At 41.2% G+C, this 21,424-nt stretch overlaps 1 protein-coding gene across 2 annotated transcripts in view; it reads left to right on the plus strand.

The window, feature by feature from the left end:
- LOC110527653 (receptor-type tyrosine-protein phosphatase T) overlaps window positions 1–21,424 on the plus strand; it is a 522,557-nt gene that overhangs the window by 139,324 nt on the left and 361,809 nt on the right. For both annotated transcript variants that reach the window (XM_090240593.1, XM_090240592.1), the window contains exon 3: window positions 20,111–20,382. In XM_090240593.1, coding sequence (XP_090096719.1) covers window positions 20,111–20,382 — 272 coding nt within the window. The remainder of the gene's footprint in view (window positions 1–20,110; window positions 20,383–21,424) is intronic.

A 21,424-nucleotide genomic window follows, 5' to 3' on the forward strand; every position in this document is an offset into this window, starting at 1 on the left:
AATGTGATGAGTAGATTCAATAGTAATAAGTTAGGCTAATAATCAGTGTCGTAAAACTCGATACCGGTCCTGGTTTCGAATCCGGACTCAAGACCACATATTTAGTGTCTCAGTCTTGTCTCGGTGTCAGATACATTTGAAGCTTTTTGTAAAATAACATATCAATAGTTTTACCTGCACAAGTAACAATTTCAGTTGAACAAAGGCTTTCTGTAAAGCAAAAAAAATGCAGATTGTTGTTCTGAAATAGCCTTGTTAACCTCTAGCGTCGAGCAATCCCGTATCCGGGAGCGTAATCATAGCCTCAAGCTCATTACCATAACGCAACGTTTCCTATTCATGAAAATCGCAAATGAAATGAAATAAATATATTCAAACACAAGCTTAGCCTTTTGTTAACAACACTGTCATCTCAGATTTTCAAAATATGCTTTTCAACCAAAGCTACACAAGCATTTGTGTAAGAGTATTGATAGCCTAGCATAGCATTAAGCCTAGGATTCAGCAGGCAACATTTTCACAAAAACAAGAAAAGCATTCAAATAAAATCATTTACCTTTGAAGAACTTCGGATGTTTTCAATGACGAGACTCTTAGTTAGATAGCAAATGTTAATTTTTTCCATTATTTGTGTAGACGAAATAGCTCCGTTTTGTTCATCACGTTTGGCTAAGAAAAACACCGGAAAATGCAGTCACTTACAACGCCAAACGTTTTTCCAAATTAGCTCCATAATATCGACAGAAACATGGCAAACGTTGTTTAGAATCAAACCTCAAGGTGTTTTTCACATATCTATTCGATAATCTATCAGTGGTGGCAGTTGCCTTCTCATCAGAAGAAAACGGAAAAATACTGCAGCTGGAGATTACGCAATAATTGCGACGGAGGACACCAAGCGACCACCTGGTAGATGTAGTCTCTTATGGTCAATCTTCCAATGATATGCCTACAAATACATCACAATACTGCAGACACCTTGGGGAAAACGTGGAAAACGTAAGCTGACTCCTAGCTCCTTCACAGCCATATAAGGAGTCATTGCCATGAGGCGGTTTCAAAAAATGCGGCACTTCCTGATTGGATTTTTATCTGGGTTTTTTCTGTAACATCAGTTCTGTGGCACTCACAGACAATATCTTTGCAGTTTTGGAAACGTCAGAGTGTTTTCTTTCCAAAGCTGTCAATAATATGCATAGTCGAGCATCTTTTCGTGACAAAATATCTTGTTTAAAAGGGGAACGTTTTTCATCCAAAAATTAAAATAGCACCCCCTGTATCCAAGAAGTTAATCTTGAAACTAGCAATCCCGGATCCGGGATTATAGCCTCAAACGAATTAGCATAACGCAGCGGACATAAATACCCCTAGAAACCTTTCCTATTCATGAAAATCGCAAATTAAATGAAATAAATATATTCAAACACAAGCTTAGCCTTTTGTTAACAACACAGTCATCTCAGATTTCAAAATATGCGTTACAGCCAACGCTAGACAAGCATTTGTGTAAATTTATCATGGCATAATCCTATGCTAGGCTCTGCTGGCAGCAGGCAACATTTTCACGAAAATAAGAAAAGCAACCAAATTAAATAATTTACCTTTGAAGAACTTTGGATGCTTTCACTCAGGAGACTCCCAGTTAGATAGCAAATGTTCTATCTAAAATAGCTCCCGTTTGTTCATCATGCTTGGCTGAGAAATCGACCAGAAAATGCTACCACTACAACGCCAAACTTTTTTCAAAATGAACTCCATAATATCGACAGAAACACGGCAAACGTTGTTTAGGATCCATCCTCAAGGTGTTTTTAACATATATATTCGATTATATATCCGTCAAGGCAATTAGTTTATCATAAGAAGTGATTAGAAAAATGGCTACCTCAGTATTTTACGCAAGATTTTCTGCGGGAGACACCATGTGACCACTTGCTATATATGGTCCCTTACGGCTATTCTTCAATGGAAAGGCGTAAAAAGACGTCACAATGCTGTAGACACCTTGGGGAATACGTGGAAAACTTAAAGCTCATTCGTAGCTCATTCACAGCCATATAAGGAGTCATTGGCATGAAGTTGTTTAAAAAAATGCGGCACTTCCTGGTTGGATTTTTTTCTGGGTTTCGCCTGTAACATCAGTTTGCAGTTTTGGAAACATCAGAGTGTTTTCTTTCCAAAGCTGTCAATTATATGCATAGTCGAGCATCTTTTCGTGACAAAATATCTTGTTTAAAACGGGAACGTTTTTCATCCAAAAATGTTAATAGCGCCCCCTAATGCATAACTGGTTTTAAGCTGGTGTGGTCAATTGACAACCCCCTTCTCATGACACAGAGAGATCCTGTCGTTTCCCCATCACCGTCAGCCCATTTTATCAGGCCTATATTAGGCTTTGCAACCATCAGACCCTGAGCACTACTTCAATGAGGGGCTCTAACTCAAAGCATGTCCACTCCAGAGACGCTTCGGCTCTGCTGGGGACCTTAGGAGCTCACTGCATGACAAGCAATGAGATGCCAGCATTAGTATGCACCTCGCTCCGACTGCCCCGCGGCTATATCCCAACATATCTCTTATTTGGCACGAGGCTAAAGAGCCTCGGCAATCTCAAGTTGCCTGGGAAGAATGGGCAGCATAACTTACTCGGCCACCATTGTTAGACAAACAAAACATTTAAAAAGGCACCGCATATGGAAGTAATGGGCCCTCAGCGAGAGTGTAATATGTTTTACGTTGAGGAAAGGATGTGAGAAAAAACCTATACGGATGTTTATCTATATGGGCTATCTAGATTGAATTGGATCCTTTATGTGTTCCCCCATTGGTTTATAGAGGTAGAGTACTTGTATATTATACTGATGATATGTTTTCTATTATTAAATAACATAGTATTATGGGGCGATAAAAAAAGAGCCATATCTCGAGGATTATTTTCTCCTTGCAGGAAGCCAATGGAAGTATGGTTGAAAGAAATGTCTCTGACCATCTCATTGCCTTAGATAGTCTTTTGTTGCTATCTACTTATACGTATGTTGCAATATACATTGAATATTTAGAGTGTCTTCATCAGTGGTAGAACCCCAACCAAAGGATATGTCTAAATAGATTTTCTCATGGCCATTAGTTGGCCGCAACAATTGTTTTCATTTGACTTGGAAGCCAATCTGAACCAGCCATAGAGACACAGTCAAAATGGCAAAGCAGATACCCTACTTAGCCATGCCTACTTAAATTAATACAAGTGCGTTCCCCATAGCCTGCGCTAACGCTAACCCACTGCATCAGAATAAGTGCCAAACGAGTTAGTAGTAGCAACCCTGAGTGATACAGTGCTAGCGTAAATGCTTGATAGCTCTAATTATACATAATTACAGTTCTTGAAGTTACAGCCCCACATTAAGTAATTAAACAGAAAAGTAATGAATGTTAGTAAGCAGGATTCGTTTCTAGATATAGTTATGCTGTTATAGACAGATGGCTGTGCCTTAGCTGTCTCCATCACTGGCCTCTATGGAGAGTAGCGGCTGTGCCAAATTCTGTGCTGTTCTAAGTAACTGACTGGCTGTCTTGCAGTGCCCTTGTTTTAAAGAGGTCTGCATCTCCCCCCAGGTGAACAAGCACACAATTGTTTAATTAATTTCAACACTTAATTTCTTAGTGTAGACCTTCAAACGTACAGAAGCATGCACACACACAAACACACACACTCAGCTTGGATTTACAGTATACTTCAGCCACTGTTTTGGGATGAACAGAATCTGATTTATAACTGTGCAAATATGACCTTATATACATTCTAGTTGTTATTCACGCATGTCTTTGTTGAATAATATATTGTTTTTATTAAACAAGAAATCTGTTTGATATACTGTATGGCGTAGGAAATGTGTCATTTAGTAATGAGAACAAACAGCTCATTGATGTCACTCAAACTGACACATTGATTATGGATGACAGCGATCTTTTCATGTCATATGTCTCTTTAGAATAATTTATCTCCAACCCGAACCCATTTCACCAGTTCACAATAGTATGAAGAAATGTGCTTTCACATTTTTGCCCGAGGTAGAGTCTCCCACCATGTATTTATTTATTTCATCTAGAGTAGAGCAGTAGCAGATGAAAACATATTACAACTCAGTTCCTCTGTTTCTCTGAATCAATCCAGGGTAGTGAAATAAATGCACAGTAACGTGTGGGACTTAAAGCGTGCTTAATGAAACAAGTCTTTGTAGCGCTGGCTATCGCTCTCTGCAATAAAGGTGACGCTTCGGCACAGAGTTATTAAAGGGAGCTTCTCCGTTCTCTCCGGAAGATTAACATGACGGAGAGGAGGTGGTGGGTGGAGGATTCGGGAATAGTGTTGGGAAGTAGCCTATTTCTGTGAGAGGGAAATATTCCAGGCAATGCTAATGGACACCAGGAGCTCACCACTTTATGTCTCTCCATGCCTCTTACCTTCAACTGTACCACAGTACTCCCTAAATTGTGCACCGCACCACAGGGACTACTGCGTCATCAGTCATCACCATGACTCCATTGACACCATTGTGTGCCTCCATTCCCACAATATTCCCACAATATATTTGTTGAGATAGTGGTGTGTTTTGGATGAATAAAGGGACACTTGAATGAAGTCAAAGCAGCCCTGAAAAGGAAACCAATCAAAATAAAATGCTTGGCTGGCTCCCTTATGACTTATCAGGGATCTAAAGTTCCAAACCTTAGGGGCAACAGGACAGGCTTTTTTCTACTAAAATTGTCTAAATTTTTTTTACAAATATTTAATTACTACAGATGCTCCCAGTTCCAAGATGTTACACAACAGACACAGTATCAGTAAATGCTATACTACATCAATACGGTAAGGGAGCCAACGAGATGTTCAAGTGCTCCTCTCTAATAGTAATTGTGTGGCATAACAAAACGGAGGCTCTCATACTTTTGTTCAGTTGTTTGCCTTCCGCAGTCCACAGGGACCCGTGCTTATCTGCCGAAATAACATTGTGATTCCACCTGAGTGCTCTTTTGTCTGGCCTGTAATTCAAGCCATCGATGCCCTTTGTTGAATGTTAGCCTCTGTATGCATTTACCTTATGAGCCTTGGGGAACAATGACTAGCAGCTTATCTGAAAGCCCATTTGAGAGTTACCTTTTGCCTCAGATATTCTGTTGTTGGTCTAGGGCTGGAGCTGGAGCTGGAGCTGAGGCTTTGCTCTCTGTGTGGATGATATTGAATACGCCTCATGAAGTTCAGTGACCTTTCTTAGCCAGTACACAGAAGGCAAGGTCTGTAGTTTTTGCCCCAATGCTACACCAGAACTCCTTATAATTCATATTTTATGTGTTCCTTGCATATTGAACCCAAGCTGGCGTCAAAACCCGAGTGGCGCAGCGGTCTAAGGCACTGTATCTCAGTGCTAGAGGGGTCACTACAGACCCTGGTTTGGTTCCAGGCTGTATCATAACTGGCCATGATTGGGAGTCCAATAGGGCGGCACACAATTGGCCCAGCGTCATCCTGGTTAGGGTTTGGCCGGGGTAGGCCATCATTGTAAATAAAATGTTTTTAACTGGCTTGCCTAGTTAAATGTAAAAAACATCATACTTGAGGTGGCCTATAGCCTAGTTAATAATCTAGTAACATATTCACTTTCTGAGAAAACCTCATGCAATAATATTTACTGCACTACCTTACTCACTCGGTTTAGCACATGACCTCACATGTGAATCTTTAAAGAGATTGGTGGGGTTAAACCTGAAGGAGGTGTGAAAGATGCTGAATGGGTGTAGACAAAGTAGAGCGCTCCAGTAGGTGTACCAACATATTCAAGGGCCATATTCTCAAAAGTGGCGTTACAAGTTTATCAACTTTCAAAGCAGAATTACTTTCCTATTGTTCCTCAACTGCAGTGTATGATGTGCTATTTTGTAGCTCTGAGTCTGTACTTTTAACCAATGTACAAAAACACAATTTAAAATGTTGCTACATAAGACCGAATTGTGGTGGTGGGTCACATATTAGAAGAGACGTCAAACATCCATTCATTTGCACATGCTCAGCTGCTATGTGTTTCTGAATTTGTTTTTATTGCCAGTAAGTGACACATGTAGAGGACTGTTCAAATTAGACCAATCAAAAAGCCTCTCTTTCCTCTGTTCTCTGCTGTTTGACAGTATGTGAAACACACATGTCAAAGCCTTTGTTGAAAGCAGCCCACCATGAAATGGCCTTTCATCATTGTTCAGTGTCTTTTACCAACATCAAGACCAGTTCTAGAAACATACTAAATAGGCCTAAACAGTATTCTATGTGTTCATCAGATAAAGTCCAATTAGATATGAAGAAGCACCATGAACCGCTGAGAAGTCATTTACATTTAAATGAGTAATACACAAATGTATATATGAGTCAGTATATCCATTTTCAAGATAGAAAGTTCATGCTAGATAACGTCCATTATTTCCTACTCCACCTACAGCCCCCACTCTGCTCGTACGATTGACAGAACTGAAAAAAGGAGATAGTTGGGGTTATTACTGCAATCACCTATTTGAGAACAATCACAGTTTAATCAGAATGAAGTAGGGGCAGCAGGTAGCCTAGTGGCAGAACTAAACAGTTTTATAAACTTTTCTATCCAAATATACTAATAATATGCATATCTTAGCTTCTGGGACTGAGTAGCAGGCAGTTTACTCTGGGCACCTCCGGGCACATTATTCATCTAAGCTACTCAATACTGCCCCCAGCCATAAGAAGTTAACTGACTTGCCTAGTTAATTAAATAAAAATGTGAGTGTTCTTTGGTTGTCCCCATAGGATAACCCTTTTGGGTTCCATGTAGAACCCTCTGTGGAAAGGGTTCTGAACTTCAAAAGGGCTTTACCTGGAGCCAAAAACAGTTCTTCAAAGGGTTCTCCTATGGGGACAGTCGTATAACACTTTTAGGTTCTAGATAGCACATTTTTTTCTAAGAGTGTAGACTTTATATTGCAATATCAAAGGATCCAATTCTTCTATCTTCTGACAAGCATGGGGGTAAGAAGCATTGCTGTCCTCTTCCCCTCTCCATCAGTCCAATCTCCCCACCAGCGCTAAAAAGTGGGAGCCTGGCAAGGAGGTGCCATAGGAGGTAGGAGGCAAGGAGGTGCCACTGCTCTGCATTCCAAAGTTAATCTTAGACAAGACAATTTCAGCGGGAGCTCAAGCGTTACTTCCGGAATGATCCTCAGGACTGCTCAGTGCTTAAGTCCCGGGCTTTATTTTTCAGAATCGCAGAGCGGCATGACTTAGGGAATGAGCCTCGAGGAGACAACTCTTCAAATTGTATTGATACGCAAACCCATTAAAAAGCCAATTACCCTGTACTTGTTTTATTACGTAGGGCTGCAGAAAGGGGAGCGTAATCGTAAAGAGTCAATATGAAAACAAAATAGCACCTCAGTTCTGTCATTAATCAACGCCTGGCGTGTGTGAAAGCTAATGTTTAATTCACAGCGACATAAATCACCAATGTAAAAACAATATTAAGCTTTATTATACTTTTATACTGAACAAATATATATATGTGAAGTGTTGGTCCCATTTTTCATGAGTTGAAATAAAAGATCCCAGAAATGTTCTACAAGCACAAAAAGCTTATTCCTCTAACATGTTGTGCACATGCTCAGGAGTATCTGTCTGTAATTGAGCCCTTTTGTGGTGAAAAACTAGTTCTGATTGGATAGGCCTGGCTAATTCCAGTGGGTGGACTTGGCTCCCAAGTGGGTGTGCCTATGCCCTCCAGGCCCACCCATGGCTGCGCCCCGACCAAGTCATGTGAAATCCATAGATTAGGGCCTAATTGATTTTTTTCAATTTACAAATTTTCTTCTATGAACTGTAACTCAGCAAAATCTTTGAGATGTTGCATGTTGCGTTCACTATACATGAATTTTACAGTGAGTGGTGATTGCACACAACACTTTCCATATCCTCACCTCTCCCTTGTGTCTCTGTGGCCATGCCTTTATGGATATAAAGCATCGGCAAAAACATGTTTACACCGTTAGCCTCTTGTTATTATCTCTGTATATCCAGGAGAGATGGCAGAGATGGCAACATCGCAACTACCTTTTAGGAAACGTTTTATGTACTATTTTTTACATTATTAGCTCAGGAAATGTTATGTGTTATACATTCAGCCAGGAAGAACTATTGGATATTAGAGCGGCAGTAACTACCAGCATTACAACCAAGAATATGGCTTCCCTGGAGTAGATCCTTTGTTCAATCTCCCCAGAGCAATTTAACTTATTCCAGAGGCCAATCCAAACATTGCCGGCGGAGCAGAGGCACTTGAGGCACCCTGCTGGTTCGACTTAGGAGGTGCGCACACCACCCACCGCTTCCGAGTATATTACTCACTAATATTCAGTCTTTGGATAACAAAGTTGATGAGCTTAGAGCAAGGATTTCTTTCCAGAGAGACATCAGGGCCTGTAACATACTTTGTTTCACGGAAACATGGCTCTCGGAGTCGGTAAAGCCAGCAAGATTCTCAGTACATTGCACAGACAGGAATAAATATCTCAGAAGGGCCGATGGGTGTGTTTCATGATTAACGACTCAAGATGTAATTCTACGAAAATACAGTAACTCAAGTCCCGACCTAGAATACCTCACAATTAAATGCCGACCATTGTATCTCCCATTACCACAGCCGTTTACATCCCATCTGAAGCTGATACCTCAACGACCCTCAAAGAACTTCACTGGACTTTATGCAAACTGGAAACCACATATCCTGAGGCTGCATTTACTGTAACTGGGAAGTACCCGTGCTTCGAACTATTCAACGTTGGTCTGACTAATCCACGCTTCAGGATTTTTTTGATCACGTGGACTGGGATATGTTCCGGGAAACTTGGGAAAATAATCTAGGTGCATACAGTGACTGAGAAACTGCTAGAGATAAACAGGAGTCCCAATTCAACGGCTCAGACACAAGACGTATGTGGCAGGGATTACAGACAATCACGGACTACAAAAGGAAAACCAGCCACGTCGTCGAGACCGACATCTTGCTTCTGTACAGGCTAAACACATTATAGCTATGAGGATAACACAGTGCCACTGACACGGCACGCTACCAAGGACTGTGAGCTCTCCTTCTCCGTGGCCGACTTGAGTAAAACATTTAAACGTGTTAACCCTCCCAAGGCTGCCGGCCCAGACGGCATCCCTAGCTGTGTCCTCAGTGCATGCACAGACCAGCTGGCTGGTGTGTTTAAGAGAATATTCAATCTCTCCCTATCCCAGTCTGCTGTCGCCACATGCTTCAAGACGGCCATCATTGTTCCTGTACCCAAGAAGGCAAAGGTAACTGAACTAGTAGCACTCACCTCATCATGAAGTCCTTTGAGAGACAAGGATAATATCAGCTCTACTTTACCTGCCACCCTAGACCCACTTCAATTTGCTTACCGCCCCAATAGATCCACAGATGATGCAATCTCCATCACTCTGCACACTGCTCTATCCCATCTGGACAAGACGAATACCTATGTAAGAATTCTGTTTATTCAACAACATAGTACCCTCCAAGCTCATCATTAAGCTTGAGGACCTGGGTCTGAACCCCGCCCTGTGCATTTGGGTCCTGGACTTCCTGACGGGCCGCCCCCAGGTGGTGAAGGTAGGAAACATCCCCTCCACCCCGCTGATCCTCAACACTCGGGCCCCACAAGGGTGCATGCTCAGCCCCCTCCTGATCAGGGGCCTGATCACCCACGGGATTGCAGTGGAGAAGGTAGAAAGCTTCAAGTTCCTTGCCGTACACACCTCTGACAAACTGAAATGAACCACCCACACAGACAGTGTGGTGAAGAAGGCGCAATAGAGCCTCTTCAACCTCACGAGTCTGAAGAAATTTGGCTTGTCACCTAAAACCCTCAAAAACCTTTACAGATGCACATTTGAAAGCATTCTGTCGGGCTGTATCACGGTACAGTAACTGCACCGCCCGCAACTGCAAGGCTCTCAATTGAGTGGTGCAGTCTGCCCAACGCATTACCGGGGGCAAACTACCCGCCCTCCAGGACACCTACAGCACTCGATGTCACAGGATGGTCAAAAAGATCCGCAAGGACATCAACTACCCGAGCCACTGCCTGTTCACCACGCTATCATCCAGAAGGCAAGGTCAGTACAGGTGCATCAAAGCTGAGACCGAGAGACTGAAAAACAGCTTCTATCTCAAGGCCGTCAGACTGTTAAACAGCTGTCACTAGCACATTAGACGCTGCTGCCTATTGGCATAGACTAGAAATCACTGGCCACTTTAAGAAATGGAACACTAGTCACTTTAATAATGTTTACATATCTGGCATTACTCATCTCATATGTATATACTGTATTCTATATTATTCTACTGTATCTTAGTCACTTATTAATGTTTATATATCTTTCATTACTCATTTCATTTGTATCTACTATTTTCTATAGTATACTATGGTATCTTAGTCACTTAATGTTTACATATCTGGCATTACTCATGTCATATGTATATACTGTTTTCTATCCTATTCTATTTTATCTCATTCACTTAATAATGTTTACATATCTTGCATTACTCATCTCATATGTATACACTGTATTCTATACTATTCTACTGTATCTTAGTCCATTCCACTCTGACATCGCTCGTCCATATGTATATAGTCTTCATTTATTCCTGCTTAGATTGGTGTGTATTGGGTATACGTTGTGTAATTTATAAGATATTATTTGTTAGATATTACTGCACTGTCGGCGCTAGCAGCATTATAATTTTGCTACACCCACAATAACATTTGCTAATCACGTGTATGTGACCAATCCAATTTGACTTGATGAATAAGGTATGGAGGTTTGAACTGATATTCTAACTATTTGGGACTATGGATGTGTCCCAAATGGCACCCTATTCCCTATACAGTGCAGTACTTTTGACCAGAGTTCTATGGATCCTGGTCGAAAGTAGTGCACTATACTGTACATTTAAAAAATATGTACTGTACAAGGATTACTGTACTGTACTAGTAATGGTTGAGAGGAAAAAGAGATTGAGAGTACTGTAGTTAGTGGATGTGGACAGAGGAGGCCCTGTGTGTTCTGCTCTCTGAGACCTTCATCATGATGGCTGACCTCTGTGTTGGGATTGGAGCCAATGTTACGCCACGGGCGTACCGCATCGCTCTTCAGCCGTGTACTGGGAGCCACAAAGGTAATTTTCGCCTCCCTGCGACTGTAATTCCCACTCCAGATAACAACATGGAGGAGAATTTGTATTATCCCACTGACTGGGAAAAAGCACCAAGTCCTAAAACAGGATAAATGTATCTCAGCATTCCCTTCTTCCCACTCTAGGCTCCACAGCAACTGGGATCGTGGTGATAAATGTTGCCATGCAGGCATTCAGACAGTATCATTGCCACAATATATTTTCATACCCAGTAGTATTCAATGATAGATTGGTTTTGGCGAACAAATGTATGGAAGAAACTTCTCAACCATTGTGTAGGTGCCATTGATACTTTGATTGGTCGTTGATCTCCTATAGTTCAAGCCTATTGGGTAGATAACATCGAAGCAGGTGCTAATTTTATAGGCTTGATCCTTTCCCTGTGGCTTAAACAGAGGATTATTGGCGCTGCATTGGCTATCTGTCAATGAGGATGAAGCGTGTTCCTCTTGTCTTTACCAATATTGTTGTCAGAGGTTTCAGCCCCAGACTCAATTTCCTCATTGAGGTGTGACCAATGGATCTTTGTTGATGTTCTGTTTAGTAATGAGAGCTGATTGAGACGGGAAGTCGCTGTCTGCTTCGCAGTGAGACAAAAACAGTACAAGACTACGGAAACCGATCATTTCAAGAAACAATGATTTTAATATTTAGAGAATTTAGCATTTTTCAAACACCTGATACAAATTTTTCCTGCAATCTAGAGCCATAATAATGATGCTTAATTCTATGTAAAAAAAAAGTTTGGTGTCACTTAGAAATGTCCTTGTTTTTGAAAGAAAAGCACATTTGTTGTCCATTGAAATAACATCAAATTGATCAGAAATATAGTGTAGACATTGTTAATATTGTAAATAACTATTGTAGCTGGAAACAGCTGATTTGTTATGGAATATATACGTAGGTGTACACAGGCCCATTATCAGCAACCATCACTCCTGTGTTCCAATAGCACGCTGTGTTAGCTAATCCAAGTTGATCATTTTAAAAGACTAATTGATAATTAGAAAATAATTTTGCAATTATGTTAGCACAGCTTTAAACTGTTGTGCTGATTAAAGAAGCAATACAACTGTCCTTCTTTCGACTAGTTGAGTATCTGAAGCATCAGCATTTGTGGGTTCGATTACAGGCTCAAAATGGCCAGAAACAAAACTTTCTTCTGAAACTCATCAGTCTATTCTTGTTCTGAGAAATGAAGGCTATTCCATGCTAGAAATTGCCAAGAAACTGAAGATCTCGTACAATGCTGTGTACTACTCTCTTCACAGAAGAGCGCAAACTGTCTCTAACCAGAATAGAAAGAGGAGTGGGAGGCCCCGGTGCACAACTGAGCAAAACTGAGCAAGAGGACAAGTACATTAGAGTGTCTAGTTTGAGAAACAGATGCCTCACAAGTCTTCAACTGGCAGCTTCATTAAATAGTACCTGCAAAACACGAGTCTCAACATCAACAGTGAAGAGGTGACTCCGGGATGCTGGCCTTCTTGGCAGAGTTGCAAAAAAAAAGCCATATCTTAGACTGGCCAATAAAAAGAAAAGATTAAGATGGTCAAAAGAACACAGACACTGAACAGAGGAACTCTGCTTAGAAGGCCATCATCCCGGAGTCGCCTCTTCTCTGTAAATTTGTGTAAATGAGAACTTGTTCTCAACTGGCCTACCTGTTTAAATAAAGGTGAAATAAAATCAAATAAAAAAACAGCGTTGTACGAGATCTTGGTTTTGGATGAGTTGGACCTCCAGATTGAAGGAAAAGCAACCAACAATAAAAAACAGAAATACCTTATTTACATAATTATTCAGACCCTTTGCTATGAGACTCGAAATTGAGCTCAGGTGCATCCTATTTCCATTGATCATCCTTGAGATGTTTCTGCAACTTGATTGGAGTCCACCTATGTTATAATCAATTGATTGGACATGATTTGGAAAGGCACACACCTGTCTATATAAGGTCCCACAGATGACAGTGTATGTCAGGCCAAAACCAAGTAATGAGGTTAAAGGAATTGTCCATAGAGCTCCAAGACAGGATTGTGTCGAGGCACAGATCTGGGGAAGGGTACCAACAAATGTCTGCAGCATTGAAGGTCCCTAAGAACACAGTGGCCATCATTCTTAAATGGAAGATGTTTGGAACCACCAAGACTCTTCCTAGTGCTGGCTGCCCTGCCAAACTGAGCAGTTGAGGGAGAAGGGCCTTGGTCAGGGAGGTGACCAAAACGTCAAGGGGTCTGAATAAATTCCAAAGGCATTGTATCCAACTACACACTTAGCGGGTGTTCTGAGGCAGTCATTAAATAAAAATTATTTTCAAAAGCAACTTTAGTAACAATGGTTTTGGGAAACAGCTTGGAGATTTATCGATGCACCTACGAAGGTTCTAACAATGAACTTAGGTTCCAAGATGCTTTTGGGAAACCTGGCCCAGGTCAGCGGAATGGAAACAATGGACAATGCCTTTCACTTTTTATTAATGGGCGAATGAACTCCAGGACGCAGGATTATAAATCGATTGCATTTCATTGTTGAGACAGCTTTCATGTCAATTGTTATCAGATGAGCTTTGCTCATAATTTATTTAAGGGTGTTATTAGTGTGCCCCTTCATTTCACACTTTGGGGCGGCAGGGTAGCCTAGTGGTTAGCGCGTTGGACTAGTAATCAGAAGGTTGCAAGTTCAAATCCCCGAGCTGACAAGGTACAAATCTGCCCCTGAACAGGCAGGTAAGCTGTCATTGAAAATAATATTTTTTTCTTAACTGACTTGCCTAGTTAAATAAAGGTAAAATAAAAAACTCATTAGAGGCTGCTATGATCTTCCCTGGTGATTTGGCTGCTTTTAAATTAAAAAACGCTCACATTTGAGTAGTGCTGTGCAGCCGATTTGGTTGTGAAGTGTTCAATTTGCAGAAGCCTGGCCCTGACTGGAGCAGTTGCCACCGAGTGAGGCTTCACCATTGAAGCGATTAAGACTGTGCTTTGTTCCTGGAGAAAGAGAAAATAAAGCAGTCTCGGTGTGGTTTCAGAACCAAGATCTATTTTTCTTTTCTCAAACAGAGTGATAAAAACCTATTTCTTTGCCGGCTGATATCAACAGGTAAAAATGTACTTCTTGACAAGCCTTCACAAGCATTTTGTTGTTTTTAAAAACTGACAAGACCTAAAGGAATTCTAGACTTGTATTTTATGAAACAATTATGAAAAGAACATCAATAAGAATAAGTAACTATTTGAAAATAAACACTCACCCAAATTGAACTTGTGTATTTGCCTTTGTTTAAACTCAATTTAATGTAACAGAGCTAAGAATTGAATTACATCTCTTCATCGAATTGGTTTCCATGACCATGCAGATCTAAAATCATTGTTGGAATTATTAGCCGTTTAAATATCCCATTAATGAAGGTAACCATTAACTGTCAACATTTGACATTAGTTGTAAACAAATACATGAATAGAACACATTGTACACACCTTCCAGAAAAATGTACAAAATATCAATACCCAGGGCCAAACAAAATACCCCCCCCCCCTTCTCTATAATTATATGTGACTAAATGAATGACCTTTTATGCTTTTAAAAGCTTTTCCTGCCAGTTGAACTGGAAGTCAATTTCTCCTTAATACCAAAGTTTACAAGCAATACATTACTGTATTAATCAAGAGGTAAATTGAGGTTTAGAAACAGGCAAAGCTTAACTGCAAGAGGGAGGCACTGGTGTTGGCGACTCGATCAAGCTATTTGCATTCAGGCGCATTGCTGTACCAATTATTGATTTCCCACTTATCAGATTAGTCGAGGACCCCCGGGGTGTTGATCCTCACCCCTGTCTAACAGCATCATAGTATCCAGCTTCCAATAAGAGAAGGTCAACGAGGCTGGCTGGCGTGCTATTGAAAAGGCCAAGTGAAATTCCTACACTAAGCCTTTGGGCTTGTTGTCTCGCGCCCTTCATTTTCCTCCTGTTACTATGGGATATGTGTAAAACATAGTGGAGCGATGTCACGTTGATGCCCTATTGCTGTGATGAAGAAAGGAATGTAGTGACAAGCAGCGGGAAACTGTGAACGAATGTGTGTTGGCATTGCCCCAGATGAAGCTGGATGGCAATAATTAGGGCATGGCGAGGGGAGAGGAAGCGAATCATGCAGGACCATTACACATCGAGGACAGGGAACATATGGGGTCCACCCTGCGTGGCTCTTTGGCGTCAGCCCGCCACGGCTGCCTTTGCCTTGGAGGCGGAGTGTGAAGGGACCGGGGAATTGGGCATGTTAAATGTGTGAAATGGGCTGAGGCCCATTGGCATGGGCTGGGAATGCACTCTCCTTTCCCTGGGACCCTGGACAGGCCCCTGAGTGGGGGTGTAGCCAGGGTGTAGTAGAGCAGTTCTACAGGAGCGTGGTCTGAAATCCTTCAAAACAGAAGAGGAGAAAGAGGAGGAGCTGCACTGTTTAAACCCCAGCTGCTCCACGGCTGGGCTGCTGGGCGGCAGCTGACTGTCCCCACTTCGCTGTTGAACCCTTTTTTCTATGTTTCCAGTGCACTGGCCTTCCGAGGGACACTGCCGATTATTCAACTAATCTAGAACCAGGGTAAATAGGAGGCTTTAATTGTCAGGATTTTTTTTGTGATGTCCAGAACCAGATTTAACACCATCTGTAAATACACACTGTGTTCTGTCCGTTAAATAATTTTCTAACCAGCTAAACACAGCTGGTTCAGGCCAATTATATAAATCCTCTGAATTAGTCATGAGTGATCCACAGTGTCAAAAGCCTTAGACAGGTTTCTTCCAATTCATACAATTAATAACATAATGTAAAACTATAGTAGCAGTAGAGATGGTGCTATGACCAGGTCGGAAACTTGAGTAATGTTAATTTAGAATACATTTCATAGTTAAAAAAGATCTAAGTTAAGTATTTATCAAGGATTCTAAGATTCTAGGTAGGCAAGAGAGTTTGGAAATGGGCGATAATTATTTAGGTCACACGGGTCACCACATTTATGAAGGGGAAGTACAGTATAGGGGCCACCTTCCAGACCCTGGGGATGGATCCAGAAACCACCGTCAGGTAATAAATATGTGTTTGAGTTTCCGCTATCAGTGGAACAACAAGCTGTAGCAAGAAAGGATCAAGCAGATCTGCCGAGTGAACTTTTTTTTTGCACATCAATCTTAAGAAAGGTATCTAGCACATCACAAATACATAAGAAATAAATATTCACTAGGAGTTGACTGAACTTCCATTGAGCCAAAGTCTGACTGCTTAAGCAGGGAAGGAGAGTAATTTCCACACTTCAGTGCATTTACTGTTTTCCAAAATATAGACGGTTCAGCAGAGTCTGAGATAGAATGTAGCTTGATTTAGCTATCTTAATTGAGGAAGTGCATCTATTTCTCGATTGCCTAAAAGCTGCCAATCATTTACCGAATCAGTTTTTCTAGCCTTGGTCCAGGCCTGATTTCTCACCATAATGAGATCGGAAAGTTTTACAGAGAACCACGGATTAGTTATATTTTTAACTCTATGGTGTGTTTGTCTGCCAGAGATATACAATTATCTAGAGCCAATTCAGGGTCAGGCATGCAGCTTATAGAGGAAATCATATCCTGAAGGGACGACTCCTGTGGAGAATCAAAATGAATAAAAATCCTAATTAATGAGGATCAATGTTTTTCTGTTTTGTATCTCTAATACATGCATTAGGAAAGTGACACCAAAACACCACTCGATTAAGTACTTGTGGGGGCTATTTGTAAAAATTAGAGAGAAGTTTGATGGGTTTCTTACATTAATCTGTGTAGGTTTGGAGATTAGTTTAGCGAGAAGGAGGAGACTCTACCCAAATTGGGGTCTAAATATTACCACTATTAGAAATGTGTTTTTGTCATTTCAGTTGTTCGATCCTTTGGGGTGAATAAACTTGGCTTTCATAGAGTCCGTTGACTCTATGAAAGCCAAATTTGAGTCAAATATTCTTCAAATTATCAGAGGCTGCGGTAAACCAAACCAGGTTAAAGGTTCTAAGTACTCTGAAATTGTATCAACAGCATCCGCCAGTACAGAAGGGGGTGGTAAATCCCTGCTACAAACAAACACTAAAACTTTTTGGGGATAGTGACAGTTAGAGAACATGATTGCCACTCGGCCCACCTATGGCTATTGTCTTACCATCGGCAATTCTTATTCCTTGTTTTTATATTGCAGCAAAAGGAGCATGGACATTGAGAAAGAAGCTGTTTAAAACAGGCATGATGTTTGGTACGATATTTCTGAGCTGGTGGTGGTTGGTACTGTAGTTGCTTGAGGGCCTCTCCCCTTGCATAGCCAGTGTGGAGCTGGTCAGGAGCGATTTCGCTCTTTTTACTCACCGATTGATTGGCTTAATGGCTGCCCATTTTACTATTGATCTGAATACCCCGTGACCGATAGGCCTTTTATTTTTACTCTGCCCATTTCTCCACAGTTTTAACAGCACACCTGGGGAATGAATATGTACTTTATTGCACTTATATCCGTGTGTATGGGAGTAGGTGGGCCTAAAACCTACTATTAGAAATATATGATATTCTTATTTACAATAAAGTGAAACGGTTGACCTGATATGGATGAAAATACCCTCAAATTAAAGCTGACAGTCTGCACTTTAACCTCATAGTCATTGTATCATTTCAAATTTAAAGTGCTGGAGTACAGAGCCAAAACAACAACAGTTATCACTGTCCCAATACTTTTGGAGCTCACTGTGCAGTCCAAAAGTTCAAATCATTATATTAAATCCAATTTCCATGAAAATTCCATAAAATGTATTTTAAACAATGTTCAGATCCCTGAAACTTGTTTTCCTCTGGTCATGGTTTGCTAACATTTTCATGTCAACAAAATATGTCAATTTCATAGATTTTCATGTCTCTCATGTTCATTTTGAAATTCTCTCCATATGATCCCATAGTTATTTTACCATGTGAAACTTGTGATGACATTTAACACCCCAGTATTTCAGGTAGACACTTCTAGAGGTTAAAAGGTGCCCTGGTTTACATTCATCACATTGGCTGTGTGTTGATGCTGGAGGGAGGCTGTGTTCTGTGTGTGTGCACGTTTGTGTTTGTGTGAGTTTTTGTGTTTCAATTTTAAAGTTTTATTAGTTGTATATACGGGATACACATGGTATACAGCGTCCAATGAAATGTTTACTTGCAGGTTCCTTTCACGACAATGCAACAGCAATAAGAAATAATCAAATATATGAACATGGACGTACTGTATGTGTGTGTACACTTGAGCCGGTGTGTGTGAATCTGTGAGTATATTTGTGTGCATGTGTGTGTGAGTCAGTGTGTTGGCAAGATGGGGTTGGCAAGAGTGCTGATGTAAAACGGCGGTGGCTGAGGCGAATAAGACATTTTATCAGCCTAGATTCCGGACCCAAGGTTGGGATGATTGATACTGTATCTCCTCTGTGCATAACCCATTGATGTGCTTCAGATAATTTTGGTGATGAATCGTCTGATTCCGCATGCCATCCTATGGCCCTAGCCACATTAGGAGACGCCATTTATCATTGGCGAGTTAAAAGGTTTCTGACAAAATTTGCCTAGGAAGAGGTTGTCATTATTTCAACCCTGTCATTTACTCTCCACTGACACATTTAAGTTCTCATTTGTGTCAGGGAATTCATTATGGTTTCAAGGGGAGCTGCCCTTGCTGCTAATGTGCTAATGTTCTAGTAATTATTATATATATTTTTTACCTTTCTTTAACTAGGCAAGTCAGTTGAGAACAAGTTCTTATTTACAATGACGGCCTACACTGACCAAACCCGGATGACGCTGGGCCAATTCTGCTCAAACCTATGGGAGCCCAAATCAAGGCCTGTTGTGATACAGCCTGGATTTGAATGGAAGCCAAGGGGCGACCCTTGATAAGTGTATCAGTTAGAATCAGGTAATCATCTGGGTCAAGTATTCAAGATAAATTACATAATTCCTTTCATGGAATGGTCTCCCGAGTTGGTCTACAGCGATTATGATTTCAAAGTGTCCGGAGACCATTTTTGTAATAACTCATCCTGTCGTCTAATTGTCACACTCTGGAAGAAACGTCTTTATGATTCAGGCCACATGCCTTATGCCAGAACTCTCCCAGCACTTTTTGCCCACTGTAGAATAGCCTACTGCCAAATGTGAGTCAAGCAATAAAACCACATACGCTCGGTATGTATGTGGGTGTATGTTGTTTTACATCAGAGTAGTGGATATATTGTAAGGCACACAAGCCAGAATATTGCCAGGGTGGACATTTGCCTTGCTTGATGTTCAGTTATCAAAGCAACATCCTTGAGAATATATCACCCCGATATATTCTTTGTTATTCCAGCAGCACGTCTTCTCACACCTATTCATCCCTCTTCCTGTCTGAATCTCACCCATTTTACACTACTTTTTATCTCTGCTCTCTTGCTTTCTCTTTCTTCTCTCCCTGCAGATTTCAATAATATTTTACAGTACAAGTACAATAGTTCACTGTAGCAGTAGTTGTTCCTCAGACATTCCTCATACTTCATGTGTCTGGGTTCAAATAGTGAGTTAAAATAGTATGTGTTTTCTTTCAAATACTTTTGAGCGTTTGATTGAGCCTGCCTATAGTGCCAGAGGGGTGGGGCTTTCACTTTGAGCTGCACTCTGTCAAGTGCAGCTCAAGTATTTGAAAGAATACAAATAATATTTGAACCCAGGTCTGGTAGACAACAAATCGGTCTGTTCTAGGCAGCAAATACTCCTCCTCGTCTCAGCTCACGTCTTGGTTCTTTCTCGTCCCTGATAGGTTCTTTTATGGTGGTGAACGGCTCCGGCCGGGCGTCTGGACAGAAGGCCCACCTGCTCCTGCCTACCCTGAAGGAGAACGACACCCACTGCATCGACTTCCACTACTCTCTATCCAGCCGCGAAGGCTCCAGTCCCGGGGCACTCAATGTCTACATTAAGGTGAACGGCGGCGCCCAGGGAAACCCTGTGTGGAACGCCTCCGGCTCGGTGACCGAGGGCTGGGTCAAGACCGAGCTGGCCATCAGTACCTTCTGGCCCAACTCCTATCAGGTGAGGGGAGAGCTTCAGTGTTCACACATACATCTGTGAGGTGTTCATTAGGGGCTACAATGCATTTTTTTACATAAAGACTGTATTCTTCCATTTGCAATATTTTTAATATGTTCATGACACTGGGATCACACCAACCATAGGCATGCTCAATCCACTGTTCAGAACCGGTGTGTGGTAGGCCTATTGCTGGAAATGTGATTTCTTAATAATATTTTAGTTGAGATTGATATTGCCTGTCTTACCTGTGTGATGAGGTTCGACAACTGAGTTATTTCCTAATGTAACCCAATTAGTTTATTTGCAGCCTTCTTAGCTAGCCAATAGGGTTAAGAACTTGAATATAAATAATTTTTGACTAACAGGAATACTCATGCCCTGCCATCTATTTCTCGCCCTGAAAGTCCTCGCTTTCATTACTGCTTATTTGCCAACCTTTTTAAAACAGTTGTTCACTTCATGAACAAGATTGCATTCCCAATGGCACCTTATTCCTTATTTAGTGCACTACTTTTGACCAGGGCCCATGGCATTGGAGACACAATCCAAGTTTTAAATGCAAAGCTGAAACACTGCAATGGTAATTAGTTCTCTCTCTAGAATATGATCAGTATGCTAATTTTCATCTGCTGGAGCTTTACACGCAGAGGCAACCTTTGTGCACCGCACCTTTCATCCAATTTGACTGAAATGGCCCTCAATGAGTCTATTTCATTCTATTTTCAGTCCTCAACTCTCGCTGAAATGGGTCGCCAAAAATGACTTCAGTGGGGAGTTTAGTCACCCCGGCGACAATTATCTTGGCAAACCATCTCACTGCAAATGGCCAAGTTAAATAACCTTTGAGGGAAAATTATTTTAGGTCCCCACACACCTCTCTCTCTCTTACGCAATCCACTTTCACAAACACTTTCTCTCTCCCTCTCTCTTTCACTGTCTGACTCTCTCTTACGGTCTCTCTCTATCGCCCCTTCATATCTTTCTCTTTCTCTGTGCAAATTAAATCAAATGTCAATAGATACATTTTTCAGTTAATGGAATT

This window comes from Oncorhynchus mykiss, chromosome 7 (genome assembly GCF_057628025.1).
Source record: "Oncorhynchus mykiss isolate SJ-2025 chromosome 7, ASM5762802v1, whole genome shotgun sequence".
Lineage (NCBI taxonomy): Eukaryota > Metazoa > Chordata > Actinopteri > Salmoniformes > Salmonidae > Oncorhynchus > Oncorhynchus mykiss.